Source organism: Pelmatolapia mariae, linkage group LG10_11, assembly GCF_036321145.2.
Source record: "Pelmatolapia mariae isolate MD_Pm_ZW linkage group LG10_11, Pm_UMD_F_2, whole genome shotgun sequence".
NCBI lineage: Eukaryota > Metazoa > Chordata > Actinopteri > Cichliformes > Cichlidae > Pelmatolapia > Pelmatolapia mariae.
The window spans coordinates 58,447,952-58,463,709 of NC_086236.1; the positions used below are offsets into that span (position 1 = coordinate 58,447,952).

Below are 15,758 nucleotides of genomic sequence, written 5' to 3' on the forward strand. Positions count from 1 at the left end.
AGTGATGGGAAATGAAGCATGCCTGAGCTAGTTGACAGGAAGGTATAGACTGAGCTGGCACTGTGTTTTCAGTCAGCGATTACTGTTTGTTTACAAAGTTCATCGTTATGCTGACAGATGAAAGAGTAATTGTTTCAAATATTAGTTTGTCCCGATTCCAGACAGATTATTTAATGACTCTTTTTGTTTTGTTTGGATTTTAAAAAATCGAATTGATTATTTATACTATTGTTACTTTAATATTGCCTCTGTCAGTGCTCCCCAGGGCAGCTGTGGCTACAATGTAGCTTCCCATCACCAGTGTGTGAATGTGTGTGTGAATGGGTGAATGACTGATTGTAGTGTAAAGCACTTTGGGGTCCTTAGGGACTAAGTAAAGCGCTATACAAATACAGGCCATTTACCATAATATTTTATTTTAAATATTTCTTATGTTTACTTGCTTGGCTGTTACATTCACTGTCCACTTTAATAGGTAAACCTTGTTAGTATTGAGCTGGGCCCCCTTTTACCTTCAGAACTGTCTTGATTCTTGAATTCACAACTGGAACACTCCATATTCAAAACTGACACTATACCATTACATAGTTGCTGCACATTTATAAGTTGCTCATCTTGTTCAATTTTGTCTTATCAGTGTGAATTGTAGCTTCAGTTTCCTGTTCTTAGCTGACAAGAGAGGCACCCAGTGTGGTCTTCTGTTGCTTTACCCCGATTTGCTTCAAAGTTAATTGTGTTGCTTCTGCGTTCCTTTGCTGTAACGAGTGGTTATTTGAGTTGATGTTGCCTTCGTATTGGCTGGAAGCAGTCTGGCCAATCTCCAGAGAACTGCCTCTCACTGGATATTTTCTTCTTTTCTGATCATTCTTCGTAAACTGAAGAAGTGATTGTTGGGGAAAATCTTTGGATCATAATGGAGGTTGAACTTGAGCTCCCTTTTTCTGCCCCCTAACCCTAACCCAGAGGAAATAAACTTGCACGCAACACTTTAAGCCCATTATTTCTTAGTTTAAGTGATTGAGCTGGAAATGGTGTGGGGGGAAAAAGTGAACAGGTCTTTAACATGGAAGTCATTCTGACCTATGAAAGGCACAGGTGTGAATAATAAAATAAACCGTGGCTGGTTTGCTTTCATGGTCCTAATTTTGTTCTGGCTCTGTCTCACCGTGGAACTCGGCTGCAGTTAAAGTGAGTAACATTTGTGTGTTTCGAGTTCAAGTTCAATCATCTATGGAGCATTTTCACAGAAGATTAAAAGGAAAAGCTGAGGTGTGATCACCTCAAGTGTTCCAGTAAACTTTTCCAGTCAACCAGCACACAAAATACCAAGACAAGTGAAATGCCAACCCAAGTGGCAAAGCAGGCCTCACGGATGGTATAAATACATCTGTGCCCCCCACCACCATGCCAGGAGGCCATGTTTATTTTCAGATTAATAATTCGTACATAACCATGTAAACTGTGCACAAAATCCCTTAATAAAAACGATAGGATGTGGCTTTGATACTGACCCAATAATTGTCTCGATGCACGCTCAAACAGCCAGGTAAGGAAATCCCAAAAAGTTGATTCTGTTCATCTGGAATTAATGTTTTCAGTGGGAGAAACGTTTCGTCACTCTTCTAAGTGACTCTCTGTGAATAGTACTCATGGCCACTGATCAGCTGTCATGACAATTTCCATATTAGTGCGCATATAGTTTTTGGGTGACCCAATAATTGTTTCTGTGTGCGTGCGTGCGCGTACATAACATAGCCTAATGGGTACCTTCCGTGAGCAGGACGTGACGTAGTCTCTAATCCTCTTAGTTTAATTAAGCTGAACCAGCAGGCGTAGGCTGCAGCTCCTTCGGCAGCCGATGTTTAAAAGTCGACTCGATCTTCTAAGAAAACGTAGACCCTGGGAGAAGCAGCTTTGGAGTTTAAAGCAGTTTAAAAGTGAGCTGGGGGTGGGTGTCTTGGGCCCCCTGCAGGATGCTGCCTCCGCGGATGCTGTGGGGCGCTGTGGCGCGTCAGGTTGCTCCAAGACTCACCTACAGCACTGCTGTGCAGCCACAGGTAGGTAGGCCTGCGGTCACGCACCAATACACAGCACAGAGAAGAAAGTGGCACGTTTGTGAGTGAAATAAGATTATCCACATCGTTCCACTAAGGTTTTTAGAGCAACTTGTGGTCCTTAAACGTGTATCCCCCCCTATATTATTAAATTTATTGTAGATTTTACAGGAAAAGACAAAGATGAATGCGTGTTGTGCAATTTTAAAAAATCCTATAAAGTACTCCTGGGTTTAATTCAGAAGTAGTCTTATGTTAAGCTTCACAAAAGTTGTATTGTTAATTTGTTGATATGGCGCCAAATCACCTCAGCATTAATCTCAGAAGTAAAACATTACAGAATGTCTAAGGCAGCAGATGTCCAAACCCAGAAAGACTGACTGCTTTTTTCAGCCACACCTTTTTTTTTTTTTTTTAACTTTTCTCGTTTCCAGCAGGTGAAGCCAAAAAAGACCAAATTTGGTCCTCTGAGTGACCAAGATCGGATATTTACTAACTTATATGGCCGACATGACTGGAGGTAAAAGTATTTGAAGTAAAACCACCTTCATTACTCTCTAATGACCTGTAGAAACACCTTATCTCTCTCTGTTGGTCTTCTCTTCCCTTTTTTCTCCCAGACTCAAAGGAGCGCTAAAAAGAGGAGATTGGTATAAGACCAAGGAGATCATACTGAAGGGACAGGACTGGATCCTGAATGAGGTGAAAATCTCGGGGCTTCGTGGCAGAGGAGGAGCAGGATTTCCGACAGGCATGAAGTGGAGTTTCATGAACAAACCCAGCGATGGCAGGTAGGAGCAAGAGGGAACAGAAACAACCTGTCAATGATGCTAAGGTTTCATGAATAAATAATCTGTTTGCGTGTCTGTGACTTTCCGCGTTTGCTGTGTGGTAGGCCAAAGTATCTGGTGGTGAATGCCGACGAGGGGGAGCCTGGCACATGTAAAGACCGCGAGATAATGCGTCATGACCCCCATAAGCTTATAGAGGGCTGTCTGGTGGCTGGGAGAGGCATGGGAGCTCGTGCCGCGTACATCTACATTAGAGGGGAGTTTTACAATGAGTCATCAAACCTACAGGTAATGTATGGATGGATGGGTGACAAACAGTCCACGGATGAAGAGCGTTTGTCCTAATTGTTTTCTTCAAACAGGTGGCCATTAATGAGGCGTACAAAGCAGGGCTGATTGGAAAGAACGCCTGCGGCTCTGGGTATGACTTTGATGTGTTTGTTATGCGGGGAGCAGGCGCATACATCTGTGGAGAGGAGACGGCTCTAATCGAGTCTCTTGAGGGCAAACAAGGGAAGCCCCGGCTCAAGCCGCCTTTCCCTGCAGACATAGGTGAGGTAAACTCTCCACAGCAGCCTCCAATATCCTGCAGCACTTAATTATGGTTTAAGAAACTGCAAAATAGGGTTATATTCTAATTATAGTTATTTACTGCTCTCTTTCTCTCTCCCTAAAGGGGTGTTTGGATGCCCAACAACGGTGGCCAACGTGGAGACAGTTGCTGTGGCGCCTACGATCTGTCGTCGAGGCGGCGCTTGGTTTGCCAGCTTTGGGAGGGAGAGGAACTCTGGGACGAAGCTGTTCAACATCTCTGGTCACGTAAACACCCCATGCACAGTGGAGGAAGAGATGTCTATTCCTCTGAGAGAGCTGATAGAGAGACATGCAGGTGTGTGTGTGTGTGTGTGTGTGTGTGTTTAATCCAGTTCTGTCCATGAAGAGTTTATGAAACATTACACATTTTTTTCCTCTTTTCTCTCATATGATTGGTGCAGGAGGAGTGAGAGGTGGCTGGGACAATCTATTAGGAGTGATCCCAGGGGGGTCCTCCACTCCCATTATCCCTCGGCATGTGTGCGATGATGTGCTGATGGATTTCGATGACCTGGTTCGTGCAGAGAGTGCCCTGGGAACCGCAGCTGTCATAGTCATGGATAAATCGGTAAACAGTTGCCTGAAATATTGCACGTTTCACAGGCTCCTCAGTGACAGCAGAAAGAAAATCTGACTGATGTGTCTTCTCTGCAGACCGATGTGGTCCGAGCCATTGCACGTTTGGTTGAGTTTTACAAACACGAGAGCTGTGGACAGTGCACCCCCTGCAGGGAGGGTAAGGAACTACATTCAACACTGGGCTCAGGCAGTAACTGTTAAAACATCCATCATCTCACCCTTTAAAATCTTTTTACATCCTCCTTACATTCCTTACAGTGCTCTTCTCTCTTCATTGAGCTATAATAAGCACTTGTGTGAACTGTCAACAAGAACATCAGGGTTAGGTGAAGCTTTTACTACTCAGGACATGCCTGAAGGGTACATAGGTGTGAAAGTGCTCAAATATGTTATTAAAGCAAAATAAACACTCTGGTAAGGTAAGATATACCTGTAAGAGTACAATTATCGAAGCATTGAAAACATAATACTGGTAAAACAGAGGTTTTATGCCAAATTAATCATAATCTGAGCCTGTATTGATGCATTTTATTTGCACATATGTAATGTAAAAAAAAAGTCTTGAGTGAAAGTTTATGCTTTTTAGATCTCGGTTAGAAAAAGCCTTTTTAAATGTGTATAATTTTTTGCATTAATTTGGACAAGCAGTGCAACAGCACTCGTTTCATTCTCTTAGTAAAGCTAGAGTCATAATGTGTGAGTAATTTAATCAATTAGCTTCAGGATTTGGATTATTAGTTTGTGAAGAACACAAAAGGAAGCTACAACTGTTATTTTAAGATATCAAATAGGTTTTTAAGTCGTTATTAGAATTGGATTAAGATTAGGGTCGATAAGAACTCCTCCGAGGTAAAACTTTGCTTAAAGGTTTCAGGAATTGTAATTTTATAATGCTTGTTCAACTCCTTTCTCCTTTTTCTCCCACAGGAGTGGACTGGATGGATAAAATGATGTGGAGGTTTGTCCGAGGCGAGGCAGCAGTTTCAGAAATTGACATGATTTGGGAGCTCAGTAAGCAGATAGAGGGACACACCATTTGTGCTCTCGGTGACGGAGCTGCTTGGCCTGTGCAGGTGAGATTTCTTCTCAGAGGCATTTTAAGCACTTAAACTCAAGTTCAGTAAAACCGAGCCTTCAATTTCAAAACAAATGCTAAATGTGAAGAGTCAGGGGCGTTTATCCTCTGTTTTTTCCTTTTGTGTGTGCAGGGTTTGATCCGCCACTTCAGGCCAGTGATGGAGAGCCGCATTGCTCAGTATAACAAGAAAAATCCCGCAAGGGCGCCAGAGATCGAGATGATCTGAAAGTGAAATGCCTCCCATTCAGTCTGTCATCAAATCATTCCATAGATCATTTATTTTAAGTGTAAATATTACTTATTGATCAAAGTTATCCTGATCGCAAAAGCTATGTGTGGACAACCAGTCTGCTTTGGTGATATAAATGCAGCAATGACATCTTCAACTTAGTTAACTGATGCACGGCGCAATGAAAGAAATGAACACATACGTCAATAAATTAGCTTTATTTCATAAACTTGAGAAATAAATTCAAATGCTTCACTGCGTACATGTCCAGTATGATCTGTACAAAAAAAGGAGATGATCAAGAAAGGATTAAGTGATTGATGTTTGTTTTGTTTGTTTTTTACTTTGGGGAAAGAAAAGAGGGTGGGAACAGGAAAAGATGTGTTAGGATGAAAGGAAAACTGGTCTGTGATTTACAGTCTGTTATCATTTCACAGAGACACACAGCTGAGCTGGTGCAGGTTTTCCCTCGATTCAGACCAAGAAGGCAGGCAGAATATTGCTCAACTGACCATCTATACATCCAGACTAAAGGTTGAAGTATCACTCCGGCAAATGTCCTTCTTTGAACAATAACTAATGACAGTCAAACAAACAAATGGGAGTCTTTACAAAACTTTAGTTTGTCCATTTAGACCCAAGTGCTAAATCCTGAAAGCAACACAGAGCTGTTACGAGTCATCCTTGTGATGAACAGATGTGCTCAGTTTGGGTGAATATCCTGTAAGACTCAGCAGAAAGCACTCGGTGAGTTCAGATTTTGTTTTCTGCATTAGGGTGCCATCCAGAAAGGTATAGACTGCTGCTGCGGCTGTGTTTTAGCTCGAGGGGGTGGTGGAGGAGGGCAGCGATAACCCTGTGCCCAGCCTGAGGTGGTTGTGGTGGTGGTAGTTGAGGAGGTAGGGGGAACTGCCCCAGGGTTACCTGGCCCTGAGGTGGCTTTTGAGGTGGGATGGTCTTCCTCTTCATCAGAAGAGCCGCCGGTGTATGCCACCAAACCTGTTTTCAGTCTTTTTACTGCAGGTGCTAGAAGAGCAAGAAGAGAGCAAAAGAAAAAACAGGAAAAAAGAGAGAGAGAAAGGCAGCACATGTGGAGAAGAGAAAGAAAAAGAGAGAAAACATACACAACAACAGCAGCAGCTCATTTCAAGTCAAAGGTAATTATTTCAAACACATGTTGGGAGAAACAAAAAGTTAATAGATCAAATGTAAATCAACGTTTATGTCAGCCGGTTTGAGGAGGGGGGTGGCGGCCATTCGAAAGCAGCCATTGGTTGGTGGGGAGCGACAGTGTCAGGGGCCGTCCAATCGAGCGGCAAGACGGTGTCACAGGACGAGTCGTGCCCCACCCCCAACCGATATCGATCATCACACCGGAAACACATGGAAGAGAAGAAAAACACAGAGAAAAAGAGAAAAACACAAAAACAGGAGAGATTCTCGTTAGCGAGGGAGGAAAACGAACGTCGGACAATCCAGACTGATGATGTCGTCACGGCTCGACATAATCGCACTCCTTTATAAAAAGGAGTTGAAGGCGCACAAAAGGTGTTGAGTCATAGCTCCGCCTCATTATCCTGAGATGTATAGTCACAGCATCAGAATCCTGGAAAAGCCCGTTTGAGGCTTATTGTGGCGGACGCTGCATTTATCTCAGCCACAAAACCAGGAGCGGCTTTAATATTAAATCTAGAAAAACTAAACTAAATCTGTTTTTGGGGGGTTTATGTAACAGACATCCAGCTTCAATGAACTGAAATGTTGATAGTCTAGTAAGCAGGGAGAGGATTTACATTTGACTCTACAGCTCTACATTAAGGCTGTGAATAAAATTGAGGCCAGGCTTATAAGAGGGTCACAGTCCGTGATTTGGATTTGGGCAGGGATTTGTCAATCCACAGGATAACGCCCTTACCGGCGGGGCCTTGCGGTGCCTTTCTCTCTTCCACCTTGGGTCTCGCTCCATTCACAGCCAAGGGGGGTGGAGGCATTAGCTGCTTACTGGAGAACACAAAGAGAGGGAGTGAGTGAACTCTTCTCACTGACCTGTGAATATTATTAACCTGAACAACATCCTGTGTAAAATCTGCACACCTGTCCCTCTCACACGACGGGCTGGAGGAACTCTGTGGTTGGGATCCTGGATTCTCAGGGCTGCCCATGGAGAAGCCTGCACCTAAATTAGTCATATGAATGGGTCCATGCTATGAGCAGAAAAACACACAGGCACGATTAGGAGACATCCTCAACTAAGCCCTGCCCTGACACTAAAAAACGATACACACCTATTTACAACACCAAAGTGAAAAAAAGCTAGCTTACCACAAACCTGTGATTATAATGATATTTTCCCGTCCACTATGAAAGATACTTTTAACAGCTCTCCAAGCTATCTCAACCAAGGTACAAAAGACATTTGAAGAGAGCAAAGATGAAATGTTAGGAGACAGAAATCGGAAAGAGAGGTAAGAGTGCTTCCTCGGCTCATGAAGGTGACTCGTGACAATGAGGACTCTGACATACATACAGGGAACAAACAAACATGGAGACCACGATGTGGAGAAAATAAAATATAGGGGGTGTTTAAAAAAAACAAAAAAAACCACCAGAGAATGATGAGGGGGTGAAAATGCAAAAGAAATGTATCACCTGGTATCCCAGCAGGCCACTGTCTGTCTCGTCAGGCACCTCCTCTGTAAAGCGTCTTTTCTGTGGTGGGTTGGCTGGGGCAGCAGGAGGTGAAACTTTGGGTGGTGCTGCAGCAGAGGGAGGTAAACGTACAGGAGGGGCTAGAGTCTGCACAAAAGACGAAAACAACAGTATCATCTGGTTACTGATTTGCCTGCGATGACACATATTCATGGCGAGGGTTTCAGTTTATAAAAGTAAAATTTAAGAAGTAGTAATCCAAAGATCTAATTTTGTGCAGAAGTTTTGATTGTGTCAGATGATTAGATTTGCTCCTAGTTGGCTTTCAATGAGTAAAGAGTTAAGTGGACCTATGAAAAAAATGGGATTGTTGTACAGTCAAAGATTTTACACAATCTTGTTTTATTTGTGTTTCCGGATGCCTGCTTTAGTTTTAAGGCCATGTTACAATGAATCCTACCTGTGGCAAGATGTCAGGAGCAGGAGCAGGTACTGGTGCAGGTGTGGGTGCAGGAGCTACAGTGGGGACAGGGGCAGGGATGGGGACAGGTACAGGTACAGGGACAGCAGCAGGAATAGGAGCTGGAGCTGGGCGGAGAGGGTACTGAGAGGGAACACCAGCGGCAGCCACTATCGGCACAGGAGGCGGGACAGCGTAAGGTGAAGGGACAGGCTGTGGCTGAGGCTGAGGTGGGGGTACAGGCAGTGGGTAGCCTTGCTGGTAGCCAGTAGGGGGGTAGTAAGGAGGTTGAGGAGGTATCCCATTGACTACTGGAGGCTGTCCGAAGCCTGAATAAAAACAAAAGAAACAAGCAAAACAGCTAGAGTGAGGCTCTCACAGAGATGTCAATAAACAGATGTGTTAGACTGAGAATGTCTGTGAAGGTTCTCAGTCATCCAGGTCATCGTAGTCTAAGGAGCTTGGAAAGAAAAGTGTCTGGACTTCTTTAAGTTGCTTGAAGACGTTTCACCTCTCATCCGAGAAGCTTCTTCAGTTCTGAAACTGAAACTGAAGAAGCTTCTCGGATGAGAGGTGAAACGTCTTCAAGCAACTTAAAGAAGTCCAGACGCTTTTCTTTCCAAGCTCCTTAGACTGAGAATCTTACAGCTTTCAGTTAAAGAAAAAGAGCTTTGGCACAGCAACAGAAACTACAGAAAAACTACCAGCTGTGGAGTACCTTGTGGTGTTGGCATCATTTGATTAAGGAAGCGAGAATACTCTGCATGGACCTAGAAAAGAGGAACATTGCATTTAATCTTGTTAATAGTTTAAAAAATTTTTTACTTTTAAAGTCATCCTATAAAGACACGAGTTCAACATAATGTAACCATTATAAAAGAAAAAAAATGTAAAAACCAACTGTAAAAGAACGAGATCTATCAAGTTTCAGTTAAAAAAAACAAAACAAAAAACGCCTTTGAACATTAACAGCACAAACTCCCTTTGAGTCTCCACCTTTAAGAAAATGGCTGTGTCTGCAGAAAATACTTGTGGTCTCCGCTTGTGGTGCAGCACACAAATAATCCTTCACTATCTACAGCTCTGTAACTGATGTGCGCATCTGCAGAAGCTGAGATCAGTGATCCCTTAAACCACAAGGAAGTGCGTGCTTCTTTGCTTAGTTTAAAAACATTTTCGTTTTATCACCAGCGAGTGTCAACAGGAATAATTTTAAAGAGTTAACACAGTGTGGAAACATCAGTGCCACCAGCGATTTAATTAATTGTTCATTTGCAATATTGATCTCGCACCATTACTGTTTCCAGTTGTTTTGTTAAAAAAGAAACAAAACACTTTTCATAACTAATCTGTGACAGGCCACCACTCATTACTTACTTATTATTTATTAATGCTCAGGGACTGTCTAGTGACTCCATAGTGTAGGGGTTTGCACCTTTGCCTAACAAGCAAAAGATCTCCAGTTCGATCCCGAGAGGAGACAAAAATCCCTCTGGGGTTGCATCAGGAAAGGCGTCTGCAGTAAATATCCGGCAAAACAAATATGCAGAGCTACCTGCTGTGCAACCCTGTGGATAAGGGAGCATCTGAAAATTGGTTTTAATGCTTGAGGACCGTCTGCTGAAGCTGGAATGGGGAAAACGGACACTTGGAGTACTCACTGTCTGAAGCAGGTTCTCACACAAAGTCTTTGCTGCTGCAAGTCCTTCAGGTTTCGAGTGACTGGAGAGAAAAACAGCAAAAATAGTTCATAATCATGGAAAACTACCAATATTTGAAATCCACTGTTCTCAAATGACTCTGCGTGTGACATATTTGCACCGGACTTCATTTTCTAATTTTTCTAAATGAAAATTACACAGAACTATATGACAGTTGAAGTAGTTTTGGGCTTCATGTCTTATCTTATCATTCTAACACCCGGTAATCAGAACTTTTTAATGTTATTGTTTAGTAGTGGGTGGCAAATAGTTTGTAGTTGCATTACCACCACCTTTTGGCCATTACAGTGAATTGCATCCCACCAGGCACTGGTAAAAACAGTAGTAATCACATTTACTTTAATTTTTTTCTTTAAAAAAAATAAAATAATAATAACTTGGAAATTCTGACTCCACTTTACTGCAGAAAACTCCAGAGTGTTGCAGTGTTGTGACAACGCTTCATTAGCGTGTGTCGTCTTTAGTGGGCAAAGATCGATGATACCCACCTGATGTATATGTACATGGGTTCAAAGGCCTCTCGTCCAGAGGCAGGCTCCAAACAGCCGGATCCTTTCCCTCTGAGGAAGACTTTGGCCCCAGTCTCAGCCTGGATGTGCTGCAAGTATGAACAGCCGGGCCCCTCGACACGCTCTTTGACCGCAAAGCCCGGGACAGCGTGATCCAGGCCCACAAAGATCTTATCTTGAACAAAATGCATCTGAGAAATGAAAGAAAATACGAAGGGTTGCAGTAACTATGACTAAACACATTACCATACTGACAGTTTTCAGTCCCCCCCTACATTTATGCCCCCCTTTTGACATTATAGTATATCTTCAAACATTTTTAAATTCATGAATGTCTAGAGGTAGGCTGATCATTCCAAATATCGACAGTATCAAGAAATGCTTTTACTGGTATCGGATCGATACTTTGTTTCTATCCTCTAAGGTCAGAATGTGTCCCACTTAATTCTGTTACATTTCTTTTCTTTTTAAATGAGAAAACTATATCTCAAACATGCACTATGAAAAATGTCTGAACCTTTTTGTGTTTTGTGTTATCCCCTTTTTTTTTTAAAGCCTATAACACATTTAAACAACAGAACTTGAACCGAAGTCCTTTAAAAACAGGCGCATTTACATTCCAGGTCTCCAAAAAATCCAGTTTCAAAAACCTGAAAGGTTTTGTTGTGTTAACTAATTATTATAGAAAGTAACAGTTACAGGGATTTAGTGGTTATTAAAATGTGTTCAGAATTTTTAAACTGATGCCTATTCATCTAATAAATCATGGCGCACCCCTCTCCCCTACATAAGCTACCTTTATAAGTTAAAAGCATCGGTATTGGCAGTAGTGCCTCTGTATTTATCGCACACCACTAATGTCCTTTTTTTTTCCAAGTGTTGTTAAATCGACTGCTACCGAAGGCTGGATGCGATTCAAATCAAATGTCTTTTTCATTCAAACGATCGCAGCTTCTTTGTCTGCACTAGACGTTTGAAGTCTTCCAGTCTTACACTTCTGACGTGTATAAAATCTAAAGCAACCTATTTACTGTTCTTTTGAAGGCATCCATTAAATATGACTATGATCTCACCCCCCTCACCTTTTCTAAAAACAGTAAGTGAGGCAACTGGTAAACTGATTGGTGCTTCAAAATTAGGTGGAAACAGAGAGTATGACCTGCATCCATGTGGGAACTGCCTTACCCCTGACTGAAAGTGTGGTTTGTGGTGGGTCACAGGGGGCAGTGAAGGTGTAGGGAGGTTGTTCTGCTGATAAACTGTGACTGAAGCCCCAGTAGAGGAGAAAGATGGAGAGGATGATGAAGCAGTTGCAGCCTTCACCACCCCGTTTGTGATGATCTCCTTGATTCTATTAACTGCTCCTGGAAAAGGGAGGAGAGAAACTGTCAGTCGAATTATGAGCTACACAAAGACAAACGTTTATGACTGACTGAAGTTTAAAAGAATACTTACTGTCAACGAGCTCTCTTGTCTGTCCTTGGACGTGTAGATACAGAGGTCGATCTCTGATTGGAATGAGCAGAAACAAGGCCGAGTTTACATAAAAACATCAAACACCGGGTCTATTATCAGTTCAGTTTATGAAAATGAGAGACAGTCACCCCGTCAGCGCTTTGGTCTTCTCCTCTGCCGTCATGTAACGGCCTCTGGTCGACACTGCAGCACCGCTCACTTTACTGATCTGTGGACAAACCATATTAAAAATTACAAAACACATTACACTAGCTAAGAAACAGACCTAATTTTTTAAAATATCATCCTTATTGTTGCTGACCTCATCCTGCGTTTGCCCGCGTGTCAGAAGATTTCGACAATTAATTGGGACGTCATTGATCTCAACTTCAGCTACCACCAGGTCGTCTTTGGCTTTTGGCGGCACTGGAGGCTTTCCGACACCGAGGACCTGAAAGAGGGTACGGAACAAGAAGCATGCGTCAGTCAAGGCACAGCTCAGTATTTTATACTGGAGACTTAACATAAATTTTAACAAAATAATCCTGTGTCTCCGCTCATGTAGGATTTGGCAATTGATAGATTTTTATTATCAATTACGACTCTGGCTTCCAAAGACTTTGAAAACAAGGTAATGAAAATGTTGCCGCCTTTTATTTGGCAATGACTCGCACTGTGACATGATTGTTCAGCCGAGCTCAAGTCAAGACTGTGGAACGGGAGGACGCTGTCAACAAGGGAGTTTGTGTTTCTTTGTTTCAGTTTGGATATGTGCAGTGTTTAAGAAAATCCAGTTACAGAAATGTTTAATAAAATTGGAATAACTCTGAAAACTATTTTAAGCTGCTCTCTTATTCGCATAAAATACACTGTTTTCACAATGTTGATGCAACAAATCTTTAAAGCATTAAAGAGAAAGCGGTCCTGTTCATTAATCTGCAATATCACCTGCAAACCCCTCCACATTAAATATGTGAGCACTAAAAAGCCATTTTACAGGTTTGTAAAGCAGTATTTCCTCTTCCAGCAGGAACTGTAAAGAGTGACATCTGGTGGACGTGAAGTGTACATGCGCAATGCAAAAACAAAATGTACTAATTTTACTTCACTGTTTTTAATTTCAGATTAGTTTCTACTTCGTTATTAAGACATTTGTTTGATTGCACTCTATTGCATTTTACTTACTTATATTTAACTGCTGAAAAAAAGAAGTATATGTTATCTTATAACCTTGATGTTGGAGTCTAAGTGTAAAAATGCAGGACAAGAGAGAAAATATGTGGGAATACAGTTAAAGCTTTAAATCAAATGTCATTAAATAGACACTGTTGTGTTTGAATATCCTGTTTTCTTAATTATCTTCTATGAAATTCAATAATATCTGAATATGAATATCTTGCTTATGTCTTTGTCAGTGCTGGTCACATGTACACATATATATAAGTGTATGGATGACCCCAGGAAGAACACATAAGGCTTATGGTAATAGGAATAACTATAAAAGTCTAATTTCCTTTGGAAGCTTCCTAATTGCTTGAACTCTCCAAGTACTAAGAAAAGGTGCTTCCTTTATTACCTCATTGAACACACCCGTTACGAAAGGACAGAAGATAATACCGCCCCACAGAATCTCGGTGTTTATTACAAGAAATGATCACAGTGCGTTTTCCATTTCATAACATAGCCTGCTGATATGTTCTGCACCTTTACCCACAGGTCAACACAGCACTGCTGCGATAGAGTTGTTGAGTTTGTGTGATGAACATAAATGTATAAATAAAAAAAGCTCTATTAAAGTTGAATGATTACTGTACTGGACCCTATGGAGTAATGGTTGAATAATTTGACTTCAGGTAGAGATCATCTCTCCAGGAGAAAGTGAAAATAACAGTGGCCCTACAATATGAAGATGTTGGGCAAAGTATTTTGTATACTGTAGGTTAAACAATCACAACATCCACCCCGAAATTATTAAACAGCCTTGTATAGTGCAGTCTGGGTACCACGCTTCTCTATTACGGTGTTGTGCCAAAAAGTGATTGTCTCCCAAAAACTGATTTCCGGTATTTGCCAAAAACTGACTGCTTGTATTTAAACTGCTATAGGTAACTTGTTGGGCTATAATATGTGAAACATATGTCAAATGCATCCCTCATGGATGACATAAAGTCATCTTGAGCTGCAAACAACATTCGTGTAACAAAGTGGAAGCCGCAATCAGTTTTTGGCAGTGACTTTTATATAACCTTTATTTATGCAGTTAAAAAAATCTCATTAACATTAAAAATGTCTTTTGTAAGAGTAAGTTGGCCAAGAGGACAGCAGAAATGGCAGCAAATATTACAATAGTTCTGTAAAAATATTTTAAGTGGGGATAAAGGACCGGATTGGTTATAATGTAAGTACAATAACACAGAGTTGTAAAGATACTTGAAAAACAGATCATTTTTTAATTCTATATATAACCCCTTTGTAAACCCTGTTCACCGAAGTCTATTTACCAACATACCTAAAGATGTTACACATAAAAAATACACAGAAACATTGGATATCAGTTTTTGGCAGGCAATCACTTTTTGGCACAACAACGGATTCAATAATTTATAAAATCGCCTTTAAAACAAAAGTAATTAATACAAGGACAGCCATGCTGTTCATTACCTTATCAGGCGGCCCGGGGTTGCCTATCTGTGAGGGTTTGAGTTTGCCTTTGGCCACCAGCATGGCATTAATCTTGGCAGCCACAGCAGCAGCAGCATCCAGAGCCCCGGTGGGTGCAGCTTCAGCCTCCCCCATCCCACCAGACCCGGGCCCAGGCTGGTCCCATTTGCTGCGGCGGCTAGAGCACAGAAAGACAAAAAAAACATTAAACTAGTCAAAAAAGTTTGTATAACCCTCACTTCAGCCCACAAACCCCCAAAAAACCCAACCGTGAGGATAAGCAAACAACACCCAATGCTGTTATTGTTGACGCTTTGGAAACTAGAACTGTGGTTTAACAGGGTTTTTTCCCCTTTGTATTCAATTTGCCTTAATGTGGTCACAATCTGCCAATTATTTAAAAATATTTTGTTTTTGTGTAGCTACAGGATAAAAAGCATGAGCTGCTCGCCAACTGCAGCGCGACAGCACGGCCATGATTACATAAGGCGGCTAACGTTAGCGAGCTAGCCGGCTATCTGAAAGCATAAAGGCGGCGGCCAAACAGCACAATAAAAATACAAAAACTGTTCGGGTTTAAAGGCTTACCCGCTGCTCTGAGTCCCACAGAATGACATCAATGTTTCGTCAAATAGAAAAAAATCCCTGTGAGGAAAATCTCTCCAGACTTCTGCACAGCTCGTACAGTCAGCTGTGCTGATGGCTAGCCGCTTCGTGTCTCACCGTTTCCGCCTCCGGTTACTGCTGTTCTCGCTCAATGACGCCACGAGAGGGCGCCAGACACCAGCAAGTGTGTTCAAAAGGGGGAAAAAACAGAAGGTTCAGGTGGGATGCTTCTTCCTCACCTGTCGTGCTACCCTTGGCCAGTGTCTCTTGAGGCGATATCAGAGTTTCCAGTGAAGAGAAAACCCTTGAGGTGCCGGACAGGCTTCATGACAAGGTGAGTTTTAGCAGGTGTACTCCTGCTTAATCTACTTA

General features: G+C 42.0%; 2 protein-coding genes across 5 annotated transcripts; one reads left to right on the forward strand and one right to left on the reverse strand.

Annotated features, from left to right (window-relative positions):
* The first annotated feature begins 1,808 nt into the window (after positions 1 to 1,808).
* On the forward strand, positions 1,809 to 5,585 carry LOC134635733 (NADH dehydrogenase [ubiquinone] flavoprotein 1, mitochondrial). Of its 2 annotated transcripts, none has more exons than XM_063485221.1 (10): positions 1,809 to 2,057; positions 2,489 to 2,574; positions 2,675 to 2,845; positions 2,950 to 3,133; positions 3,208 to 3,397; positions 3,522 to 3,734; positions 3,841 to 4,007; positions 4,094 to 4,175; positions 4,946 to 5,091; positions 5,227 to 5,585. In XM_063485221.1, the coding sequence occupies exons 1-10, from the start codon at positions 1,974 to 1,976 to the stop codon at positions 5,320 to 5,322; spliced, it is 1,419 nt and encodes a 472-aa protein (XP_063341291.1). In that variant the 5' UTR covers positions 1,809 to 1,973; the 3' UTR covers positions 5,323 to 5,585. The 2 variants fall into 2 exon arrangements, with proteins under 2 accessions (XP_063341291.1, XP_063341292.1); XM_063485222.1 differs by having other exon boundaries at positions 2,492 to 2,574.
* On the reverse strand, positions 5,529 to 15,505 carry khdc4 (KH domain containing 4, pre-mRNA splicing factor). 3 transcript variants are annotated; one of them, XM_063485219.1, is made up of 14 exons: positions 15,369 to 15,505; positions 14,781 to 14,958; positions 12,442 to 12,570; positions 12,269 to 12,348; positions 12,120 to 12,172; positions 11,850 to 12,028; positions 10,644 to 10,855; positions 10,096 to 10,156; positions 9,153 to 9,204; positions 8,435 to 8,763; positions 7,975 to 8,121; positions 7,420 to 7,529; positions 7,241 to 7,326; positions 5,529 to 6,351 (listed from the first exon to the last, which is right to left on the reverse strand). In XM_063485219.1, exons 1-14 carry the CDS (start codon positions 15,395 to 15,397, stop codon positions 6,098 to 6,100), a joined length of 1,899 nt encoding a protein of 632 aa, XP_063341289.1. In that variant the 5' UTR covers positions 15,398 to 15,505; the 3' UTR covers positions 5,529 to 6,097. The 3 variants fall into 3 exon arrangements, 2 of the variants coding, with proteins under 2 accessions (XP_063341289.1, XP_063341290.1); XR_010094975.1 differs by having other exon boundaries at positions 6,318 to 6,351; positions 7,420 to 7,501; XM_063485220.1 differs by lacking the exon at positions 5,529 to 6,351 and having other exon boundaries at positions 7,213 to 7,326; positions 7,420 to 7,501.
* Between the last annotated feature and the right edge of the window lie 253 nt (positions 15,506 to 15,758).

Bases quoted from the DNA above. Each gene is read 5' to 3' on its own strand.
- LOC134635733 (XM_063485221.1), top strand. From the start codon at position 1,974: ATGCTGCCTCCGCGGATGCTGTGGGGCGCTGTGGCGCGTCAGGTTGCT. The intron at 3,735-3,840 runs GTGTGTGTGTGT...TGATTGGTGCAG, and splicing joins GCTGATAGAGAGACATGCAG to GAGGAGTGAGAGGTGGCTGG. The intron at 4,176-4,945 runs GTAAGGAACTAC...TTTCTCCCACAG, and splicing joins GTGCACCCCCTGCAGGGAGG to GAGTGGACTGGATGGATAAA.
- khdc4 (XM_063485219.1), bottom strand. From the start codon at position 15,397: ATGTCATTCTGTGGGACTCAGAGCAGCGG. The intron at 12,571-14,780 runs GTAATGAACAGC...ACCCTCTTTCAG, and splicing joins ACCCCGGGCCGCCTGATAAG to GTCCTCGGTGTCGGAAAGCC. The intron at 8,122-8,434 runs GTAGGATTCATT...TCTTTTGTGCAG, and splicing joins CTCCTGACATCTTGCCACAG to ACTCTAGCCCCTCCTGTACG.